The sequence below is a fragment of the Mustela lutreola genome, chromosome 7, assembly GCF_030435805.1.
Source record: "Mustela lutreola isolate mMusLut2 chromosome 7, mMusLut2.pri, whole genome shotgun sequence".
Lineage (NCBI taxonomy): Eukaryota > Metazoa > Chordata > Mammalia > Carnivora > Mustelidae > Mustela > Mustela lutreola.
In genome coordinates this window covers 138,883,134-138,907,428 of record NC_081296.1, presented here as the reverse complement: position 1 = coordinate 138,907,428, position 24,295 = coordinate 138,883,134, and the positions used below count along the sequence as shown (strand labels likewise).

At 41.5% G+C, this 24,295-nt stretch overlaps 2 protein-coding genes across 9 annotated transcripts in view; one reads left to right on the top strand and one right to left on the bottom strand.

The window, feature by feature from the left end:
- Window positions 1-20,784, bottom strand: part of ENTPD5 (ectonucleoside triphosphate diphosphohydrolase 5 (inactive)) — a 49,634-nt gene extending 28,850 nt beyond the window's left edge. For 2 of the 5 annotated variants that reach the window (XM_059182833.1, XM_059182839.1), the window contains exons 1-3: window positions 20,684-20,784; window positions 9,873-9,951; window positions 3,787-3,853 (exon numbers count right to left, since the gene is read on the bottom strand). The gene's annotated coding sequence lies outside the window, so the exon portion shown is untranslated. Of the gene's footprint in view, window positions 1-3,786; window positions 3,854-4,482; window positions 4,568-9,844; window positions 9,952-20,683 lie in introns of all 5 variants that reach the window. The other 3 variants (XM_059182837.1, XM_059182834.1, XM_059182838.1) reach the window with 3 other exon arrangements.
- An 18-nt stretch (window positions 20,785-20,802) lies between these two features.
- The window catches only part of BBOF1 (basal body orientation factor 1), a 38,446-nt gene continuing 34,953 nt past the window's right edge, over window positions 20,803-24,295 (top strand). For 2 of the 4 annotated variants that reach the window (XR_009355838.1, XM_059182831.1), the window contains exon 1: window positions 20,803-21,013. Coding sequence is in view for 3 of the 4 variants with exons in the window: in XM_059182831.1 (XP_059038814.1) it covers window positions 20,952-21,013 (62 nt within the window). In the remaining variant the exon portion in view is untranslated. The remainder of the gene's footprint in view (window positions 21,014-24,295) is intronic. The other 2 variants (XM_059182830.1, XM_059182829.1) reach the window with 1 other exon arrangement.

Here is a 24,295-nt window from a genome sequence, read left to right as displayed (position 1 = left end):
CAACTCACTTACTCAAAGGAAACTGACAATAGGAATAAATTGCAAAGTGATATAAGAAGGAAAAGGAAAAAATGGGGCACCTGGTTGAGCATCTGTCTTTGGCTCAAGTCATGATCTCGGGGTCCTGGAATCAAGCCCTGCCTCGAGATCCCTGCTCAGCAGGAAGTCTGCTTCTCCCTCTTCCTCTGTTCCTCCCTCATCCTTGTACTCTCTCTCTCAAATAAATAAAATTTTTAGAAAAGGGGGAAAAGAATATATACTTATATAAATAAATTTTAAGAGAATTAATAAATGCCTAATCTAGTAATACTGTTTTAGGAGAAACAATAATTTTATATTTCTGAATCTATTGGTTTTATAGCTATATTGAATTTCTTTAATCAAATACACTGTTAAAATTGTAATAAACTGAAGTAACTTACCCCCCCCCAAATCTAAAGGGCACTAAATATCATTTACATTGTCTAAGTTCTCTGCTATTTATCAAACCAGTAAGTATTTGGGATGCTGCACATTGTTTACCTACTGTAGCACAACAAATAATCTCAATACTTAGTTGCTTAAAACAATAATATACATTAATTATCTCACAGTTTCTGTAGTTCAGGAATTTGGGAGTGACTTAATTGGGTAGTTCTGTCTCAGGGTTTCTCAGGATACTAGAGTCAAGATGCAGGCTGGGGCTACACTCAACTGAAGGCTTAACTGACGCTGAAAGCCCACCTCCAAAATGGTTCACTCAGTGGCAGAGAGCTGATGCTGCTTGTTGGAAGGAATCCTCAGCTGCTTCCATGTGGACTCTCCAAAGAACCTTGAATATCTTTACAACAGGGTGGCCGGCTCCTCCAGAGTCGGAAATCCAAGAGAGAGCAAGGCAGAAGCAGCAATGTTTTTTTATGATTTAGCCCTTATAAGTCATACATTATTACTTCCCCCATATTCCATTGGTCCTACAGACCAACCCTGACGAAATGTGTGAGAGGACAGGCATGAATACTAGGAGGCAAGGATCAGTGGGAGCCATCTGAGAGGCTATTGCAAGTTATAACCAGTATTTGTATAATATTTTGTGTTCATCCCTTTTTTTTTTCAGTTTATAAGTATTTCTATTAACGGAGCTTATACTCTTCTTGTTTTAGGAACTACATGTTATTCCAATGATATTAACTCTAAAAAATTAAAAACAGAATAGACTCAATTTCTCTGAAAATATCATATCCTACCACTTGATGCTTTTCATTTTTTTGCAAAGATTTTATTTGAGAAAGAGAGTGAGTGAACACAAGCGTGGGAGGCGGGCAGAGGAACAGAATCTTTTTTTTTTTTTAATTTTTTTTTTTAAAGATTTTATTTATTTATTTGACAGAGAGAGACCACAAGTAGGCAGAGAGGCAGGCAGAGAGAGAGAGAGAGGAGGAAGCAGGCTCCCTGCTGAGCAGAGAGCCCGATGCGGGACTCGATCCCAGGACCCTGAGATCATGACCTGAGCCGAAGGCAGCGGCACAACCCACTGAGCCACCCAGGCGCCCGAGGAACAGAATCTTAAGCAGACTCCATCCACTCTGAGCCTGATGTGGGGCTCGATCTCATGACCTGGAGATCACAGCCTGAGCCAAAACCAAGAGTCAGATGTTTAACCAACTGAGCCACCAATATTTTACTTAAGGAAAAGCATTCAAGTCAGAAAAACTACAACTCATAAAATATCCTGCTTGTTCCTAAGGATGAAAGGAATCTAAATACTTCAAAAAAGTCAGATATATTTAGGAAAGAGAAGGGAGAAAATAAACGACCCACTATATATATATATTTTTAAATTTTATTTATTTATTTATTTGACAGAGAGAGAGAGATCACAAGTAGGCAGAGAGGCCAGCAGAGAGAGAGGAGGAAGCAGGTTCCCTGCTGAGCAGGGAGCCCGATACAGGCCTTGATCCCAGGACCCTGAGATCATGACCTGAGCCGAAGGCAGAGGCTTTAACTCACTGAGCCACCCAGGCGCCCAGGACCCACTATATTTGTTAAGATTTTAACCATCCATTAATAACTGAATAATAAACCTAACAGTGAAATGAAATGCTCAATCAAGGAAAGTATAGAGTGAAAATAATTATATTAACAGAATAACAACTTTATTCATGCTATATATAGAAAGAACATTTCCAATCAGACAATGGTAGCATTAATACTTAGGTACTGAAGAGGTATCTGGTAGAAAGGGATAAGACTGACAACTGGCACAGATACGAAAACCACTGAAAACCTTTATAACAAGCATTTTCTGAGCATCAACAAAATGAAAAGGGGTTATTAAGTAATCAGCTTGTTTTAGAATGCTGCCAAAGAGCTGTAATAAGACTTGTAAGCATGGAAACTACAGGGGAAGAGATGGAACAGGGAGAACTTTCCAACAGCAGGAGTTGTGCTGGTGGTGAGGAGAGGATTCTCACCCCAAGGGCCCAGCTCAAGTCTGATGACATTGTCCCAGGCAGATTCACAGATCAGAAGGCTGGATGAATGAGATCTTTTTTAAGGTCTCTCCAACCCGAAGACCAAATACTCCCAATAAAGGAATCAGAGTTGGTACATTGGGAGTTACCAACAAATATAAAATCCTTTCCTATAAACAGATCACTTCTTTCTGCACTTCATTCCATTTAAATCAAAACATTAGACAAGTGTTGAAAAGGCAGATTCTATACAATGAAACTATTTGGGTGTTATACCAAAATGAGATCAGGCAGTGCCTGACTTCATTCTTCATTGTTCCGGCCTTGACTTAGCTACAATAATCACTGCCTGGGGAAAGAAAGCTGTTGCTCTTGCTGTGTCTCTCTCTTCACAAGTCACCAGGTCTTTTCTTACCCATTCATTGGGTAAGAAATTCATTTTCATACCCTTTACACAGGAAGAAACTACCAGTCAGGAGAGGGTTAACATAGCCCCAGTGAGCAAATATAATAAAAACCTAAAGTGACAAACTATTTCTACCATCAAACCCATATCTATTGTGGGAGTCATTCATGTGCAGTAGAGTAATTACAAGGATCCGCGCCCTTTGTCACTGTTTACACTGGAATTTGTGGGAAGAGAAGTGAAAACTCATTTTCCCTTTCTTTTTACCAACTGAAAAACGTCTACTGCTTCAAATATGTTAAATCAAAATGACAAAAGAGAAAGACTGAAATATTATGATGATACCTGATATTTAAAGCCAGGAATAGAACTACCACATAAGTACATTTCTTCAAATGTGTCTAAAATGCTTCCCCTTAAAATAACACTTTTATTTTAACAATGTTGGCTACAAATACTTCTAAAGTGACTTGTGATTCAGGGTCATGATTATGATCATCAGTTATATTTTTCTACAAACCTGGGATGCCTTTAGGGGCCACAGTTCTATAGGACTACTTGCCTGTCTGCCACCAAATGGTCCCAGATTGCCACGCTTCCTGAGCTAGTTTTCCCTGATATCATGCTATGTTATCACTGATAAGCGTTGTCATACACGTGATTTCTTCAACAAGCTGCCATCACGTAATTTTTTTAAATCTTTAAAATCTATGGGATGTAAATCAGAGAGCCATAATTATTAGACTTTTATGTCAACTTATGCAAATGAGAGCCTGTCCAAAAGAATAAGGGGTGTAGACCTTGTGACAGGTCTTTTAGTGGCTCAGAGATCCCTTTCCATCGACTATGAGCTCTCAGGAATAAGAGAGCAGAATGTGAAGAAATGTGACCTCTAGAAAAGTGGGGTATTACTTTATATTGGCTACTTACCAATTATTTTCTTTTTCTTCTGTGCATTCCCCTTTGTTTCCTTCAACTAATGTGCCATTTTTTCAACCTACAGAAGATGGACATGGATAATTGTAAGAGCAAAGTTCTCTCTTGTCAGTATGCTTATTTTTGAGGTAGTATTCTCTTTCCACATTCATTTCTAATCTGTTCAGTCTCTGGAAACCAGATCACCACACTCATCTCCTGACTGACAGTCTAGTACTCTTGGCCTCTTTCCCATCCAAGTACTAACCAGGCCCGACCCTGCTTAGCTTCCGAGATCAGACGAGATCGGGCATGTTCAGGATGGTATGGCCATAGACTCTTGGCCTCTTTCATACTTTCTTCTCATTCAAACTACGACCACAGCCACTCTTATAAAATGACTTGTTTATAAAATCAGTAACAGCAAAAGGCGGCAAGTCACACGTCCTCTAAAAGCTAGTGTATATTTTTGTATAAATGTGTGTGTGTCAATGTATGGGGTGTACTGACTAAGGAGCTAATCCATAAGTGAAGCGGATAAAATCTAGTTTATGCACTTAATGGGGTCTTTTTTTTTTTTTTTTTTTTGCTGTGAAGAACTCATATAACAAGTTGCATGTTCCACAGTGTGATCAAGAGGGGCCATTTACTATTACATGTATGAGTACATGGTTAAAAGGCACCAAGCCAATCCTAGTCCTAGGTACATACCCAGAAAAACTGAAGATAAGGACTCAAATATTTCTGCACCGATGTCCTTTACAGCATTATTCACAACAACCAGAGGTGGAAACAACTTAAGGGTCCATCAATAGACATGTAAACAAAATATGATACATATATTCAATAAATATTATTTAGCTATAAAAAAAGAATGAAGTTCTGCTGTGCCTGGCTGACTCAGCCAGAAGAGCATATGACTCTTGATCTCAGGGTCATGAGTTCGAGCCCCACATTGGGTGTGGAGATTATTTACGTCAAACAAACTTAAAAAAAAAAGGAATGAAGTTCTAACACATGGTACAATATTGATGAAACTTGAAAACATTATGCTAAGTGAAAGAAGCCAGATACAAAAAGATATATATGATTTCATTTATATGAAATATCTAGAACAGGTAAATTCATAGAGACAGAAAGTAGATTAGAGGTTACCAGGGGTTGGGGGTGGGGAGAATGGGAGTCATTGCTTAACAGACTGAATTTCTGTTAGGGGTGATGACAGAGTTTTGGAAATAGTAGTGATGGTTATAAAACACTACTAATATAATTAATACCACTGAACTGCACACTTAAAATGGTTAAAACAGCAGTTTTTATGTTATATATTTTACCTTAGTAAAAACATTTTTTTAAAAAAGCAGATGCAGGGGTTCCTGGGTGGCTCAGTGGGTTAAAGCCTCTGCCTTTGGCTCGGGTCATGATCCCAGCATCCTGGGATCGAGCCCTGCATCTCAGCGGGAAACCTGCTTCCCTTCCTCTCTCTCTGCCTGCCTCTCTGCCTACTTGTGATCTCTGTCTGTCAAATAAATAAATAAATTATTTTTAAAAAATAAAAAATAAATAAAATAAAATAAAAAAGCAGATTCGGGGGGAGCCTAGGTGGCTCAGTTGGTTGAGCACTGGACTCTTGATTTCAGGAGTCATGATCTCAGGGTTGTGAGACTGAGCCCCACATCAGACTCTGTGCTCAGCAGGGAGTCTGCTTGAGATTCTCTTTCTCCCTCACCCTCTGTACAGCCCCCTTGCACACAGGTGCTCTTTTTATCTCTCTCTCTCAATTAAATAAATAAATCTTAAAAAAAAAAAAAAAGGCAGATGGGGCCACCTGGCTGGCTTAGTCGGTTGAAAATGCAACTCTGGATCTCGCGGTTGAGTTCAAACCCTACATTAGGCATGGCGCTTACGAAAGAAAGAAAAGGAAGGAAGGAAGGAAGGGCAGATGGAAACAAATGTAAGATCATAAGAGGAAAAACTTTGGCTATGATTTCAATGAAACAATGGTTATGCCAACACTCCATCCTTTGGATATCTAACAGGTACGCAGCCAATTATGATTTAAAATCTGAAGGTAGTACTGATACTCAGAAAATATCTTCAAACATTTGAACTTACACAGTATCTTCTATTCTCCCAGAATGTTAAACTTACCTATGCAACATAAATCTGAAAATTACACATCCAAGAGAGGATTCAAACAAGGTTATAAATTCTAACTATCTAGCCCCCAAAGCAAACATTTTCAAAATATTTTGTTCATTACAAAACACACTTCTCCCAGTATACCTTTGGAATTCAAGGATGGAATGAGTGATATCTACCTCTAAGCACGCAATCTTGACATTTCTACTAAGTTTTCCTTTAAAACACTTAATATTGTATGTCAATCATTGAACTCAAGACACTTCAAACTAGCATCTCCAAATGCCCCCTTTTCCTTGGCACCCATGCCCACACACACACACACACACACACACACACACACAGAGGCTAAATGGATTCTCTTTTTTATTTCCTGTTTCTGTAAGTGGCATCACAGAGTCCCTAATTCATAACTCCAAATCCTTATCATCTTTGAATTCTCCACTCTCATACCTTCTGTATTCTCACCTGTTATCAAGAACTGGTGATTCTTCCTTCACAGTATCTTTCCCATCTCGTTCTTTTCCCACCCACCCCCCCAGTAACCTGTTAGCACCTAAATCCTGACCTTTATTGCTTCAGACTTGGACTGTTACAGCTTCTTAACTGGTCTTCCAATTACCAATATCTCTATTCTCAAATCCATACACAACTGTTTCATCATTCTCCCACTATATTTTAACCCAAAGCATGTCACAAATTCATTTATCTTTGAACACTATACAACCCGCCATATATGTTTAACTCATGTCTGTTGAATGAATTAATGAATGCATAAATCACGTCACTCTCTTTAAAACTTTCATCAATTTGGGACACCTGGGTGGCTCAGTTCATTGAGCATCTGTCTTTTGATTTCAGTTCAGATCATGATCTCAGGGTTGTGAGATGGAACCCCATGTCCAGCTTTGTATTCAGTGGGGAGTCTGCTTGAGATTCTCTCCCTCTCCTCTGCCTCTCCCCCCTACTTGTTTGCTCCCTCTCTCTAAAACAAATAAATCTATCTTTAAAAACAAAATAAAATAAAACTTTCATCAGTTTTCCCAGTGTTCGTAACAGAAGGTACAAACTCAAATACCTAACCACTTACTGGGGCCAAGCAGGAAATAGAAGTGAGTAAAGGTGTAAAGCAACAGGAAGTGGTGGGGACTACGGCAAGCTAGAGAGTACATAACCCATCTAAACGGAGAGTTGCTTGCTGCTGCCACAGACTGCTGCTGTGATAAACTACAGCCCCAGTACTGCCAGGTCTTCTGATTTTTTTTCAAAACAAACTGAAAGCACAGATTCCTGTGTGGAATCGGGTTTTTAAATAGTGACAACTAATTCCACTTAAAAAAACCACAAAAGCCACTGTGTACACTGGCAAAACACATCTATGAGTCAAATCCAGCCTTCAAGTTTCAAGTTGGTGTCTCTGCTTTGTAGAACAAAAGACACACTCCCTGTCCAACATTTGAAGTTCTTCACTGTGAATTCCCAGGCTACCTTAAACAAAGCTTTTTTGCCCACAACTGTCAAATAAGAACCCTCTGCTCTGGTCTAGCAATTCTCAAACTTTAGGATGTAGCAGAACCACCTGGAGGACTTATTAATACATAGGCTGGTGGGCCTCACTGCCAGCATCCTGATTTAGCAGGTCTCCAGTGGAGCCCGAGAACCTCCATTTCCAATTTGTAACAAGGTCCCAGGTGATGTTGATGCTACTGGTCCATGGACCACACTTTGGGAACTACTGCTCTAGTTAAACATCTCCTTCTCTCAAACACACACTGAATTTTGCTCACATGATTCTACCTTTCCAGAAAGCCTTCCCTCTTCCTCTCAGCCCACCTCTGTAAGCTTTCTCTATAAGAGCCTTTCATGTCCCCAAATTCCTGCAGCACTTATGCCATCTCCCCTTTATCCATCACTGCTTGGTGTTTTTTTGTTTTTTTTTAAGATTTTATTTATTTATTTGAGAGAAAGCGAAACAGGATGAGACAGGAGAGGGTCAGAGGATGAAGCAGACTCCCTGCTAAGCAGGAAGCCTGATGCGGCACTCGATCCTAGGACTCCAGGACCATGACCTGAGCCAAAGGCAGCTGCCAACCAACTGAGCCACCCAGGTGCCCTGTTTGGTGTTTTTTATTGTAAACTGTTTGTATATTGGTGTCAGTGAAGCTGTGCACTCTCACAGATCAATGCTCAGGTCAGTACCTTATACGCCTGACTATAAGCCACTGGAAGGCTTGAACTCCTCAAGCTCTCAGATAGCATGGTATACGGATGGTACTCATTAATTTTTTTTTTTAAGATTTTATTTATTTATTTGACAGGCAGAGATTACAAGTAGGCTGAGAGGCAGGCAGAGAGAGGAGGAAGCAGGCTCCCCGCTGAGCAGAGAGCCCGATGCGGGGCTCGATCCCAGGACCCTGGGATCATGACCTGAGCTGAAGGCAGAGGCTTTAACCCACTGAGCCACCCAGGCGCCCTAAACTTTTTTTTTTTTTAAGATTTATTTATTTGATGGGGCACCTGGGTGGCTCAGTGGGTTGGGCCGCTGCCTTCGGCTCAGGTCATGATCTCGTGTCCCGGGATCGAGTCCCGCATCGGGCTCTCTGCTCGGCAGGGAGCCTGCTTCCTCCTCTCTCTCTCTCTGCCTGCCTCTCTGCCTACTTGTGATCTCTCTCTGTCAAATAAATAAATAAAAAATCTTTAAAAAAAAAAAAAGATTTATTTATTTGAGAAGAGAGAGCGAATGAGTGAGAGAAGGGGCGGGGGAAGAGAAGTAGAGAGTGGGAAGCCAGATGTGGGGCTCAATCTTACAACCCTGAGATCAAAGCCTGAACCAAAACCAAGAGTTGGACACTTAACTGACTGAGCCAGCCAGGCGCCCCACCTCACTAAACATTTCTTAAATGAACATCTGACAGATTCATGACACCGAAGTGCAAATAAGTGAGACTGAAATTTGAGTGTGTAATTTTTCTTAGAGAACTTTTAGTCCTGTGTAAAGGTTTTGTCAGAATGGACAGATAATAAAAATTGGATACTTTACAAATAAATTGCTAGTGGTAATAATTATATATAAAAATAAAACAGTTAATGTTTTTAAAAAATCCATGAAACCCTACTTTTAAAATTGATAACAGTAAACCCTTGATCTCCAGAATTTCTTATCCCTTGCGGGGGTGTGAACTAGTCAATATCACAATATAATACCTATTTAAAAGAATTCTGGGGTGCCTGGGTGGCTCAGTGGGTTAAAGCCTCTGCCTTTGGCTGAGGTCATGATCCCAGAGTCTTGGGATTGAGCCCAGCATCGGGATCTCTGCTCGGCAGGGATCCTGCTTCCTCCCCACTCCTCTACCTACTTGTGATCTGTCAAATAAATAAATAAAATCTTAAAAAAGAAAAAAAAGAATTCTGTATTTGTACCAAGGACAATAAAAAGGAAGATGAAAGTAACCGACTCCCCACGATATCTGGAAACACTAATTAGTCTCTTCAGATACTGTTTGGATAATATATTTATGCATGATTCTAAACCCTTTATGAAAACAAAAATCAAAAGTTGTTCACCTACTTTCCTCCACCTATAGAGTTGCATCTGCAATCAGGTGATTTCAAGGATGATTTATGAGTAGAAACTTGAGTCTCCAGGTGGAACAAGAATAGGATTTACAGAGTAAACCCAATTTGGGAACTACTAAAAGAGACAATTAGAAATACTACATACTATGAAAAAAAATCGGGAAATATATATTTTGATATGTAGTCCTAAGTTATCTGGCTTTTTGAACAACTCTACACTTGATATTACAATCAACAGAACAAGAGAAAAGTCATCATTTGGCAAGGAGAATCCAATTCAGAAAAAAAACACCAACAAAATCCACCCAGGAGCATATGAAGTACATTTAGAGCTTTAAGCTAGCAAAGATGTTACCTTGTATTAGGTTACTTGTCGCACCTACCAGGAACATAACGACCTTGTCTGCATGAGGATTCAGCCAAGATACTCCACATTTCTATGCTGACCGGGAACTATACAAACTGGGGGGAAAAAACAATTGTAAAACCAAGTCAACAAAACACTTAAGGGGCTTATTCCCAGTTTTAAAAGCATTAGCATTCTAAGAAATAAAACAAAGCATATTTACTCAGCAAGATAATCCTGAAACTTCACAGTAAACCTACCTACCAGAAATATGGAAGGAAATGTTATCAAATGAATTGCTAAATAGCAACTTCCTGCTCTACTATCTGTATCATTAGATGTTTCTTGCTAACAGATGACTAAATAATAATATCCAGTTCTTTGGCAGAAAATGTGAGGTTCAGAAGACTGCAAATTCTAGATCCCCTCTACTATAGTATAAATATGGGCATTTCTCTTAGCCATATCACAACAGTTGTAACTACAAATCAAACTTATGATCAACATAAATGTATGATAAAAAACTACAAAGTATATGTAATTTAAAGTATTATGTGTACATTAAGAAATAATCTTGTTACAATCAAATTCTCATGTTTATAAATGAGTCTATAGGCCCGTGTTCAAACAAGGGAAGTCTTGGACTGACTTTCATATTATATAATAACCAATTTTTAGCATTCCAAATATATAGCCTATATAGAAAATGCCCTAATCTCTCTTTTCTGCAAGTTATCAATAGTGTGTACTTTCAGAACCTCACACAAAAATTAATCCTAATTTTATGGATCCTATATCAGAAGAAATTCCTTCAAGTGTATGGTGATTCCACCATGGACCCACCAGAGTGTGACATACAAACAGAGGGAAAGTGCGCCAGAAATACAGTAAGCCACCAGAGGGGAGGGAATGGAGGGTTGAGCAAAAGAGGTGAAGGGGAATAGGAGATGCAGGCTTCTAGCTGTGTAACTGATGTGGGAAACAAAGGCAAAAGAAAAAATTAAATTTCTTTACTACTTATAGCCCATTGACAAGTCCTTGAAACAGGCAGAGTGACATTCCTCTAAGAAATCAGCTACTTCAATGTTGCTAAGGGCAAAAGGCAATCTTAGCCAAACACCCCAGGATCCTGTGGTCTACTTTAATATATAAAAATTCCTTTGGGGGGCGCCTGGGTGGCTCAGTGGGTTAAGCCGCTGCCTTCGGCTCAGGTCATGATCTCAGGGTCCTGGGATCGAGTCCCGCATCGGGCTCTCTGCTTGGCGGGGAGCCTGCTTCCTCCTCTCTCTCTCTCTGCCTTCTTCTCTGCCTACTTGTGATCTCTGTCAAATAAATAAATAAAATCTTTAAAAAAAAAAAAAAAAAAATTCCTTTGGAAACTACCTTTATCTCTACTCCCCCACTTAGATGCATGTTGGCAACCATCTCCCAAGGATATGGCCCACAGATACACATCTGAAGGGTCTCATGACTAAGGGTTTACTAGATAGTAATAAATGACTTTTCCTAACAACATCTAGTCCCCTCAAGATCCCAGAAAGCTTGCTTCCAAAATTCCTTAGAGACTTAAGCTATCCCTAACCCCCTCCCAGCTTGAAAATAATGGGCCACTTCTCATGACTCCAGTGCAACTTTTTCTGGCCACAGGTCCTGTCCCCGTGCTTTAATAAAACCACCTTTTTGCATGAAAGATGTCTCAAGAATTCTTTCTTGGCCATCAGCTCCATACCCCAACATTTTCCTACATCATTTGACATCTAATGTGAATCTCAGTGCAGACTTGCTAAGTACTTTCACTTCTCTTCTACTTTCATTCCAAGGGCTTTTCAAAGGGGTATGGTCTTCTTGGAACATTTTCATGTCAATTACTCAGGCTGCAATCTTCTAGCCCATAACTACGCTACAGGGAGAAGAAAGCCTGCCTTTTGGCTAAAAGTTAGTACCCTGGCTGGAATGGTAATAAGACACAGAAACCTGATGCCCTCTCTTTATTCCTGTCCTTATACAAAGTTGTCTATCTTGGGCACAGGACAGCGACCTAAGAGACTAGTATGGCTGCTGATCTTAAGACTCCAGCACAAGATTTCCTCCTCACTGGTCTGTGGTCTCTTTCATATCCCTGGTCTAGCTGCTTTTGGCCACTTGGAACTGGCCAAAACCAATACATATTGAATTAAAGTCCTATCGGGGATGGTTCCTAGAGAAGTTGGTGGTAAAGACTATTATTTATTGGAATGTTGTTTAGACCATGATGGACTTCTATCTTTATTGTTTTTGATCAATATCCTCTAATAATCACTTAAGCTACAAGATTGGGTAACTTCCCCCTTGTAAAACTTTCCTAATGTTTCCCATCGGTTAAAAACTTCAGCTTCTTCAAGGCAAGGTAAAATAAAGCATGTCCTTCCTGGCATGACCTTTAAGGCAAGGTAAAATAAGGTATGGTCCTTATAACATGACCTCTAAGGCACAATATCTTGGTCCATATACTGGCACCAATTTTGTGGTCCAGAATGTGATGACGAAGTGGGGGGTGGGGGAAAGAACCTAGCGTCCCTCCTCCCAGGCCTTTTAACAGCAGGGCAGTGATCATATGGATTTTTTTCAAGGGACATCTCAGGCCACTTTGACACCAGGAACATCTGATTCCACCCAGGAAAACAGGGGGTAAGGGGTATTTTCTTGGTACTGGATCTTCTCTCTTCAGTTCCCAAGGACTCTCCCTTGGGATCCCTTTTAACCCACTGGAAACTATTCACATTGCAAAATTCAGCAAAGGACTGGTTGTCTGTAATACTGCATGGCCTCAGGAGGATCTCAGATCTGTTCTACAGGCAACAGGGCAAATGGAGCAGAGATATCCTAGGTCCAGGCCATCAAGGCTCTAAATCAGGACCCGGACCTAAGGGCCTCTTGCAGAACATGTTTGGTCAGTAACCAGGCTAGTAAACTCCCTTCTGATATGTTAAATGATAATTATCTAAATAGGCCTCCTCCTGATAGAACCCTGGTTGCTAGAGGAAACACAGGCCATTCTTAATGAAGGGGACTCTGACTCTCTCACTGTTCCACCTCCTAATAAGAGGTAGAGGCTTCTCCCTCATTTCCCAGGTTAATAGCTATAATTAGAGCCAACTATGGGAAGTCTACCTTAGTACCAGGACTTTAAGGAATATTCCCAAATAGCTGCCCAAACTCCCTTTGTTTTGGGGAAATTCCCTGTCTTCTGTGGCCCGACATGGACTGCATATTTCCACTTTGGTGGGGAAAAAACCATGGTGTCAGCTCATCCCCTCCTCCTGTTCCTACACCACCTTGGGTGCTCCCTGGTTCCTATACCATCCTCAGTGCCTCTGGCATCATGACTTTTACAGTGGACCCAGGTGGAACATAATTCAGTATTTAACTAATTTAACTTCGTTGGCTTAATTAAAAGACATGTCTCTAGCGTCACCAGCATTAAATATGCAACTTTCATTTTACCAGGGATTACTGAAGGTCAAATAAGCCATGTTACCTCTGTTGCAATTTGTTAGCAAATAGATGACTTAAAATGGTTAATTTTGTCTGTCTCAAAGTTTTCAGGGGTAATTGTTAAGATAGCTTTCAAAAGTCCTTCGGTAACCTGAAAACTTTAATGTTTTGCTTAGATGATAAATTGGGATTGAATTCATTGGACATCTAGGTCTTTTCCAAATAGGATAACGGGGGGCGCCTGGGTGGCTCAGTGGGTTAATCCTCTGCCTTCGGCTCAGGTCATGATCTCAGGGTCCTGGGATGGAGCCCCGCATGGGGCTCTCTGCTCGGCGAGGGGCCTGCTTCCTCCTCTCTGCCTGTGTCTCTGCCTACTTGTGATCCCTGTCTGTCAAATAAATAAATAAAATCTTAAAAAAAAAAAAAAAAAGAGTTTCCAAATAGGATAATGGGCTAAAGCATTGATTACCAAACGTAGGTTTGTGCTCTTGACTTCTTATTGCAGAGAAACTATAAGAATATTTGGGTCTGTGGTGCCTGGGTGGCTCTGTCGTTAAGTGTCTGGTGTCTGCCTTTGGCTCAGGTCATGATCCCAGGGTCCTGGGATTGAAACCCCCACATGACACACCCCAGGCATTGGGCTCCCTGCTCAGTGGGAACTCAGCTTCTCCCTCTCCTACTCCTCTTGTCTTCCCTCTTTCCCTCTCTCTGTCAAATAAATAAAATCTAAAAAAAACAAAAACAAAAAAGGTGGGACACCTAGGTGGCTCAGTTGGTTAAGCGTCTGCCTTAGGCTCACATCATTATCCCAGGATCCTGGGATCAATTCCTGCATGGGAATCCCTGCTTAGTGGGGAGCCTGCTTCTCCCTCTGCTGGTACTATCTCTGGCAAATAAAATCTTTTTAAAAAGGGATATTTGGGTCTGTTGGAAAACATGCTTTGTGCTTAGCTGATTCATAAATTCATTATCTAAAGAATTCTGGTGTAACAGTTCATGATTGGTTACTACTTAGTCTTCATTAGAAACTAAATTTCTAAGAGTCAGAATTCTGCAAAATGTAATTAAGACTGAGAAATAAAGGAAGTAACTCTGTATGTGTAAGAAAGATACAAGGAATAGAAATACATTTTTGTTGAAGGTATAAGAAAGTAATTTTGTCCTAAAATGACACTGGTTGTTCGTAGAGACATGGCTTGGGACAAAATCTGAATGCAAGGGAAATCTTTGAAAAGGAATTTTATGTGTGGTCAGGATGGACTAAGGTTGAAATGAATGGATTTTAAAAATACACTGGTATAAGATTGAAATTCTGCTTTCTCTGTTAAAAAGACAAGTTTTCTTGGACTGTTGGTCTGCTTTTTTTTTTTTTTTTAAAGATTTTATTTATTTCTTAGACAGAGATCACAAGTAGGCAGAAAGGCAGGAAGAGAGAGAGGAGGAAGCAGGCTCCCTGCCAAGCCCGATATGTGGTTCGATCCCAGGACTCTGGGATCATGACCTGAGCCGAAGGCAGAGGCTCTAACCCACTGAGCCACCCAGGCACCAGGGTCTGCTCTTGATAAGAAAATATAAACAAAGTTGTTTTCTCCTTTGTCTGTCCAGACAAACAGGTTTCTAGGTTTTGTCTTTATCAAGTCTTTAATGATCTGTAATCCTATTAAGGCATGTGCTTTAAAATTTTCTAAGGTTTTAAACAAGATTCCCCAAGAATTAAATTATAAATGAAGTCTCTGACTAATTAGGCTTCTTTATATGGTACGTTGGTTCTGGTAAAAGGTTATCACTCAGGGCACCTAGGTGGCTCAGTGGGTTAAACTGCCTTCTGCTCAGGTCCCCACTCAGGTTCCTGGGATAGAGCCCTGCATCGGGCTCTCTGATCAGCGGGGAGCCTGCTTCTCTGCTTGTGATCTCTCTGTCAAATAAGCAAAGAAAATCTTAAAAAAAAAAAAAAAAAAAAGGGTTATCACTCAATATTCTGATTATTGAAGTGTTCTTTGTCACAGAAATAACTGAATTTCCTTGTCAACTGCATTATAATGAACTCTCATCAGATCATTAACAATGTCCATTTCTGAGTTTTTGTCATTTCTAATTGTTCTTATTCTCTTGAAAAATAAGTTTTGAGGCACCTGGGTGGCTCAGTTGGTTAAGCGTCTGCCTTCAGCTCAGGTCATGGTCCCAAGTTCCTGGGATCGAACCCCACTTGGGCTCCCTGCTCGCAGGGAGTCTGCTTCTCCCTCTCCCTACCACTCCCCATTTGCGCTCTCTTGCTCACTTTCTCTCTCAAATAAAAAGAATCTTTAAAAAAAAAATGAGTTTTGTCTTCAAGGAGATTCATATAAAGGACTTTTTTTTTTGACAAGTAACAGATATTTGATATCTTTACAATCATAAAACTGAAATGGATTAAGAATTTCCAGAACTAACTAAAAGGCTAGATTCAAACTAAACAAGAATTAGTAACATGGGACTAAATGAACTGAAAAAGATTTGATAAAGTATTCATTTGTGAACACACTGAAGCATTTAACTTTTCTACCAGAACCCTGTGAAATTCAAAGGTCTCAGTAAGTATTCTTTCTTTCATGGCAATCATAGTCCTTTTCATAAGTTTAGTAAGAATCTATTCTCCTTGTAACAGAACACCAATGGAAACATTGGTTATTTTACAAAGCCTTTTAAAAAGGCTTTACTGGAATGTCATATTTGAGAGACACATTCATAGACTCAGATATGACCAAAGAGTTTTTAGGAATTGAGGCTGACTTTATGAAACATGGAGCCATAAAGCCCCTTAGAAATGCTGGCCTGATACCTTGCTTACAGAGTTCCCAGCAGTCTTACCAGATGAATAAAGAAAGTCAATTCCTGGCAGGTACAAGAACCTCAGGATACTTTGGGGGCCTCAGGAAGAGAAATTCACCCAAATCTACAGATATTGCAGGCATGTCTGATGGCAAGAACTTGGCTTGGCTTCTGGCCTAGAGAGTACTAAAAGTTCAATCTAGACTCCTTATGAAAGGTAGCTGATCTATGCTCAGCTAAAGCCTTTATTTGCAATTTTATATAATAGGGGTAACTCATGGGATAAATATAACTAAGGAATAAAACCATCTAGAAGCCCTCTTTGTTTGAGGTCTGTCCTTAACAGTATTCGAATTATGAGGAATCACTGGCAAATGGGAGAAGTGTTCCCTCGGGAAAGAGCAGCAGATCACCTAATCCAGTCATAAGGAAGATGGGGTCATCCATTATCTCCACAAGTCCATAGTTAACCCTGTAGAGTGGGGGTATATACTTTTTTTATTTTTTTAAGATTTATTTATTAGAATGAGAGAGAGAGAGAGAGAGCATGAGAGAAGAGAGGTCAGTGGGAGAGGCCAGCTCCCTGCGGAGCACGGAGCCTGAGGTGGGATTGGATCCCAGGACTGCAGGATCATGACCTGAGGCAAAGGCTGTCGCTTAACCAACTGAGCCACTCAGGCACCCTATTCTCTGGCTTTTAAGGAATGATTTTGTCACCCCTTCCACACAGAATTGGTCAGGGAGACAGTTAAGTTACAGAGTTGTTGGGGAATCAATTCCATTTGGCAGCTGTTCCAATAATCATATGCCCATGGGTCCTGTTATTATTCCCACAGAATAACCAGGAAGGATTGTCTATACATGAGCTATTGTGGCAATTTCTCTGAAGTTACTTCAAGTTGTCTAGCTTAGGCAAACAACAAACATTCAAAGACAATCAGAACTAGAATTTAACAAGATTGATAACAAGGTGGGTTATTGAAATATTTTTTCTCTCTAAAATCACCATTATTTCCAGAGATGGATATATTGAGGTTAATTTGTAAAACAAGTTCAATTTTAACAAATTTGGTCTATTTTCAAGCTCAGCAAGAATAGCGGTTGGCCATATAGATCTTTAAAATCTGCTGCTGAAACTTTTCATAAGGAGTCTAGATTGAACTTTTAGTACTCTCTAGGCCAGTTCCCCAGGCTGGATAGGCCACAGTACCCTGAGTTTTGCCTGGATGCACAGACGCGTTATCAAAACCATTACCAACCCAGTTAAACTTCCAAATCTTAAGCAACAGTCAATACATTCTGCTATTTCATTGGTATGACCACCTAGCATCCATATTTGTTCCTTCTTTGGAACTGAGGGAGTTGTTTGGCACATGGAAGCTCTTAATAAATACACAAAGCCCTAAATGACACTCAAAAATGCCATTTCTCTATTAAATACTTGAGTAACATAAATGCATAAAGCAGTTTTACAAAGTAGAATAACACTAGATGTTTTAGTGCTACACAAGGTAGAACTTGCGCTGTTGTAAAAACAGAATGCTGTGTATATATTCCAGATAACCACAAATTTAAAATTTAAATTTAATTTCTGGTATTCTAACTGATATGAATACTCAAATTGGTGCTTATTTTTTCTATATTTTATTTATTTGACAGAGAGAGACACAGTGAGAGAGGGAACACAGGCAGGAGTGGGAGAGATTGAGGCAGGCTTCCTGCCAAGCAGGGAGCCTGATTCGGGGCTGGATCCCAGGACACTGGGATCATGACCTGAGCTGAAGGCAGACACTGAACAACTGAGCCATCCAGGCATCCCTCAAATTGGTGCTTTAAATGATCCCTCTCTTTCCTTTAATGAGTCCTCTTGGAGTAGAGAAGAATTTTGTCAACTGTCAAAGGACTCTTATTAGGACTTTTTTTGTTATTCTAATCACATTTTGCTGTTTTCTCCCATGTCTCTCCACCTGGTACATAGACTCCATCACTGCCGAAACTTCAAGCTGATAGATGATCCTGTCACCAGAAAGAGACTCCTACATGTGCTCTCCCTTGGATTCAGCTGTCTCTGCCTTTTGTAACTTCTCTGTATAGAAGCCCAATGTTGGCCCATAGGTAGGGACAGCTCTACTTCTCTATTTAGCTGGAAGAAGTTACAGAAGATGAGACCGTCCACCTCAAGAACCTTAAAGATTTAAGGGTCAAAACTTTCCAGGGGGGAATGATGTAGAAAACAAGAGCAGGAAAAAAAAAAGAAAGAAAGAAAGAAAGAAAAAGAAATTCTTAAACTGCCTTACTACTTACAACCCATTGACAAGTTCTTGAAACAGGCAGAGTGACATTCTTCTAGGAAATCAGCTACCTCGATGTCGCTAAGGGCAAAAGGCAATCTTAGCCCAACCCCCCCGGATCCTGTGGTCTACTTTAATATATAAAAATTCCTCTGGAAACTTCCCTTATCTCTACTCCCCCACCAAGATATATTTTGGTAATCATCCCCCAAGGATATGGCTCACTGATACACATCTGAAGGGTCTCATGACTAAGGGTTTACTAGACAGTAATAAATGACCTATTTCAAACAACATTTAGGCCCCTCAAGCTCCTGGAAACCTTGCTTCCAAAATTCCTTAGAGACTTAAGCTATCCCTAACCCCCTCCCAACTTGAAAATAACCGGCCACTTCTCATGACTCCAGTGCAACTTTTTCTGGCCACAGGTCCTGTCCGTGTGCTTTAATAAAACCATCTTTTTCCACGAAAGATGTCTCAAGAATTCTTTCTTGGCCATCAGCTCCAAACCCCACCATTTTCCTACATCGGAATGAATAAATCATGGGAACAAAGGGGACTTAGGGAATATGATAACACACAGAAAATACAATGATACTGTAATAGTATTTCACAGTGACATATGGTAGCTACACTTGTGGTGAACACAGCAGAGCCTATAGAGGTGAATCACTATGTTGTACACCTGAAACTATTTTAGCACTGAGAATCAACTATACTCAAAAAAGTGGAGGCTAGAGGGTGCAAACTGGCTGGCTCAGTCTCAAAGCCTAGGCCTTCCTCCCTGGGGTCATGATCCCAGGGTCCCAGGACAGAACCCCACATCCGGATCCCTGCTTGGCAGGAAGCCTGTTTTCCCTCTCCTACTCCCCCTGCTAGTGTTCCTGCTCTGGCTGGCTGTCAAATAAATACTTCTTAAAAAACGATTTGGAGGAGGTAAGCTAAAATCATGCTAACACACACTGTATCAAAAAACATTTTCAGGGGGGGCACCTGGGTGGCTCAGGTCATGGTCTCAGGGTCCTGGGATCCATCCCCACATCAGGCTCTCTGCTCCGCAGGGAGCCTGCTTCCCCCCCTCTCTCTGCCTGCTTCTCTGCCTACTTGTGATCTCTGTCAAATAAATAAATAAATAATCTTTAAAAAAAAAAAAGGCATTTTCAGCGCTCATTAACAAGTCAGCATGTTCTCTCTATCCACAGAATTAAAAAACACAAGCTACACAACTAGAGGGGGGAAAAAAAAGGAAGGGAGCATCAGGACAAAGACCTGGAGAAATGGAGAGGGAAGATGTACAAGGAAGTTTTCAAGGAAACCTTAAATTCAATTTGAAATGTAGGATAACGCACAGCAGAGCTTCAGTCACAAGTTTCCTAAGGCACCCAGAATTCTGTCACATGTTTCCCAAGCATTGTTCCAGCACGCAGAATTCCCTCAATGACTAGCTCTCACAGAATGAAGGCATAATCACAGAACTCCTCCTCTGGAACAAAAGAACAATACTTCTGAGTACGCCTTTTCACAGGTGTGCTCAGGGAAAAAAAAAAAAAACAAAACAAAAAAAACCCACCAAAGAACCAAAACCCGGAAAACCAAAAGGCCAAAAAGTTCCAACTTGCAGACCAAGGGATCAGCAAATGGGACTCCGGGGCCGTACTGGACGGGCAGCGTCGGACACACAGGACAGAATGGGCCTGTCCCCAGAGCTCTTGTCGTGGCCCCGCCGCCTTTCCCACCCCAGGTGACAACACTTTTGTCCTCGTCGGAGCCCCTCCGACCCCAGCCGACAGCACTTTTCTCGGACGCCCCGCACGCGCTGCCCAGAGGAGGCTGCCGGCCGCACGCCCAACCACGGCTCTCGGAGAAGTCCTCCACGGCCTCACGAGAAAGAGTTTGGCCTGGCAAGTCCGCAGAATGCGCCATCCCTTCCAGAAGTAGCCAGAGTTAGAAACTGGGAGAGGGAGGCGGAAACCAAAAGAGTCAAGAGGGCAGCTTCGGGAGAGGACGAGGCGGAGCAGGGCAGCCTCGGCCACAATGGCTGCGGCGTGAGGCAAGGGGGGAAACGCTGCAAAGTCGGTGCAGGGGGCGCTCGGCCGCCCGCGGCTGGGCGGCCGGACGCTCAGGGAAGCAAGCCTCCCGAGGCTAGGGCGTCCCGACCGTCGCGCAGCCAGAAACGCCCGGCCTGTAGGACGCCGCGCGGCGGCCTCGGACCGGGCGGTTTCGAACCCCCGCCTAGGAGCCTTCCCAATCGCATCCCCGACGCCCGCACACTCACCGCGCGCGCGCGCCGCCACGGCGCGGCAGCCCGCCGCCCTCCGCCCCGGGCGCGATCTCAGCCCCGCCCCCGTGCCCGGCCCGTGGACCGGGCCCCTTGCGGCGACGGCGTCGGGGCTACGTCACGGGCGCGTGCGCTCTCCGCGCGCACGGGCAACGACCGGGACGGAACGTTACCCGCGGGGCGTGCTGGTTTCCTTAGAAACGGAGCCTCGCCGGGGAGGCGGTGGAGAAACAAGCGCTACCTTCGGGCCCCTGGTGAAGCCAAGATGCCGTCCAAGGGAAAGGATAAAAGGAAAGGCAAGAGTAAAGGCAAAGGCAAAGACAAGAAGTAAGGAGAAGCCACGGTGGGGTCCCCTCTCCCTGAGCCTGCCCTTGGGGATTCGGGGCTGGAACAAGTGGGGCGCTGGGGCTGGCCGGCTGGTCAACTGCCTTTCTCTTGCTCTCCTGGCTTCTGAACAGGACAGCCTCGTTATTCCAAAATTCCCCAAATGCATGCGAAACTGTACTGCTTCGATCTAACCAATGGAGTGTGAGATTTGGGACCCTGAGTAGTTTAGACACAGCCCCTGCCTATGTGTATGCATTAACTGTGGAGGCAGATAAGTTCCCAAAGAGTAAAATACAGGAGCAAATGAAATAGGGGATCGTGAAAAAAACCACAGAACTGGGAATGGGGGTGGGGGGGAATAGTTGGTTCTGACGCTGAAGAACAGAAGGTCAGGATAACATTTCTTGGTATAATGAAGGTCCTCTAGACCAGCAATGAAATGTCCTGTGGGGTGTTGATCAGCATGTGTGGCTATTAAATTAAAATTAGAATTTAAAAATCAGATCTTCTGTTGTAGCAGCCACATTTCATACACATTTCAACATGTGGCTACTGGTTACTGTATTGGACAGCCCAGCTATAGTACATTTCTGTCACCACAGAAAGTTCCGTGGGACAGTACTGCTCTAGACCAATGGTTCTCAGCTGGGGGCGATTTTGGCTCCCGGGTACATCTGGCACTATCTAGAGACATTTTTGGTTCTCATCTGGGGATATGTACTACTGGCGTCCAGTGGGTAGAGACCAAGGATACTGTTAAACATCCTGCAATGCACAGGACACCCCCACCTGCTCTCCAAACAGAATCATTTGGCTCAGGATGTCAGTAGAGTCAGGCTTGGAAACCCCTGCTCAAGATTGTAAGCTTCTCTAGAATAAGCACTAAGCATATTCACCGTATCTCCAGGACCTAGCAGAGATCCTAGAACATAGTAGCTGCTTATTATTTGTTAAATAAATTAAGGGGTCTGTTTGTATATGCTTCAACTTGAATCTTCTCTTTTTTCCATGGGAACTATGCTCTGGGTTCATTCTTTACCCTCCCACCCCAGCCTGAGAGATCACTGTAGTGTAGTTGAGAATATCTTAAACATCTAGAGAATCTCTTGGTGATTGAAGAAGTAGTTCCTTGGGTTTTTTGAAGGATTCCTTTTGGTTCAAAGGAAAACCTAAAAGATGTGAACAAATTGGGTAATTGTTCAGGTTTCCCCAAGCTGGTCAGAACATTGGCATTGCTCTAGCACTAACCCTTTCCACACTTGGAGTTGCTGCTAGATTGCCGTTGAATCTATGGGTGACTTTTGGGGTTTATGGGAATCACATATGGTGTCCAGCATCAATCACTATAAATGGGACCAAAAGGGAATCCCCAAACTTGTAAAGTTTATAAGGTAACTTGTTTAAAGAGAGTAATACATGCTCGGTACAGAAAGTTTAGGAAGCATGGAAAGTCAAAGTAGAAAACAAAAATCACCTGTAATCCTATCATCCAAAGATAACCACTACTATCATTTGGGGATATTCTTTTTCTTCTTTATAAAATGATAGCCCAGTGTACTTATTTATTTTTAGCTCTCCCCCTTTATTAATACAAGTATTCTTCTGCAGTGTAATTTCTTTCTTTCTTTTTTACATACTTGCATAGTTAAGCACTTTAAAAAAAAATTATATGAGAAGGAGAGAGAGAGCATGAGCAGAGTGAGGAGGGAGTGAGAAAGAGAGAATCCTTCAGCAGACTCCCCAGTGAGCATAGAGCTGGATCCCAGGACCCTGAGATCCGGATCTGAGCCGAAGTGAGATCATGACCCGTGCTGGGTTAGACAGTTAAGCAACGGAGCCACCCAGGTGCCCCAGTCTTACACTTTTTTAAAGTGTCAAGGGCTTATCACATTCTCAGAACTCACTAACATATGTTTTCTATTTTTGACCATGTATCAACAGTACATTTATCAACAGTGAGGAACATTGAGGGTAACAGACCTTATATTCCTTGGATTTTCCATGACTCATAGTTTGAGAAATTCTGCTTTGTTTTTACAGTCAGTATTAGTGGTTGCTTTATGAGAAATCCTAGGTGCATGAACTGTTCTGAGCAGCTTAGACCTGATACCTTCAGGGAGTAATTGGATGATTATAGCAAGGCAGCCTATCACTATTGCCTAAATCATGCTGGAAAGGAAGGTCAAAGCTATAACAGGTTAAAGGGTTGGAGGTGGGGCTGGCCTTAATTTGAAGAGAACAGAAAGGAAAGGGATGGAGAACCAGGAGTTGGTGGGGATGGAGGGTGACAGTATAGAAAGATCCCCACTGATCTACGTGTGAAAATATTTAGAGTTCAAATACAGGTAAAGTTCTTACTTATTATCTAAATATTTATGCATCCAGTGCCTATCATATATAAGGGACATTTTTTTGGTTAATCCTCATATAATAAATCTTTGTTTTGAAAAACTTTCCTTTTATCATTTTAATCCTTGAAGACATACTTTACTATTATTATTTTTTTATTCCTCAAAGAGACACTTTTTTTAAAATTTATTTTTTATTTATTTTCAGCATAACAGTATTCATTATTTTGGCACCACACCCAGTGCTCCATGCAATCTGTGCCCTCTCTAATACCCACCAGCTGGTACCCCAACCTCCACCCTACTATTATTATTTTTATTTTTTTTTAACCTCTGTATAAATGATAATCATTTGTTTCTCAGCCATTCTTGAAGCTTGGTACATTGTAGCACCAGCCAATAAAGCATTTAACATACTCATCCTAGTGACTTGATCTTTTGTCCAAGGTCTTTTGTCCAAGGAAATCCACCCCCATACACACACACAACCTAAAACAAAACCAAAACTGGGGTTGGAGTACATGGAAATTACAGAGCAATGGACTTAAAGTTACACTATGAATGTAGTATCATGCAAAAGGGAAACTAAGGTAATGGATTTGCAGGAGTGAAAACTAAGGTCTAAAACTGAGCGAGTAGGAACAGAAGTGACAGATCAAATATGAGAAAAAGAAGTAAATGAAAAGATGTGAAAGATTTACGAAATGAATGTGACTTATGCCTCCCCTCTTTGTTTTTCCAGTCCTTTAGAATAATGCTCTAAAGCTCCCCCTTCCAAAAAGTCACCCACTTAATTCCCTTATCATAAATGTGTATTTCTTTTTTTTTTTTTATAAATGTATATTTCTTATTAACTCATTCACCCAACAATATTTGGTCATATGTGCCAGGCAATGCCAACCAAACAAATAGTAGTAAAAAGAAAGGTATAATT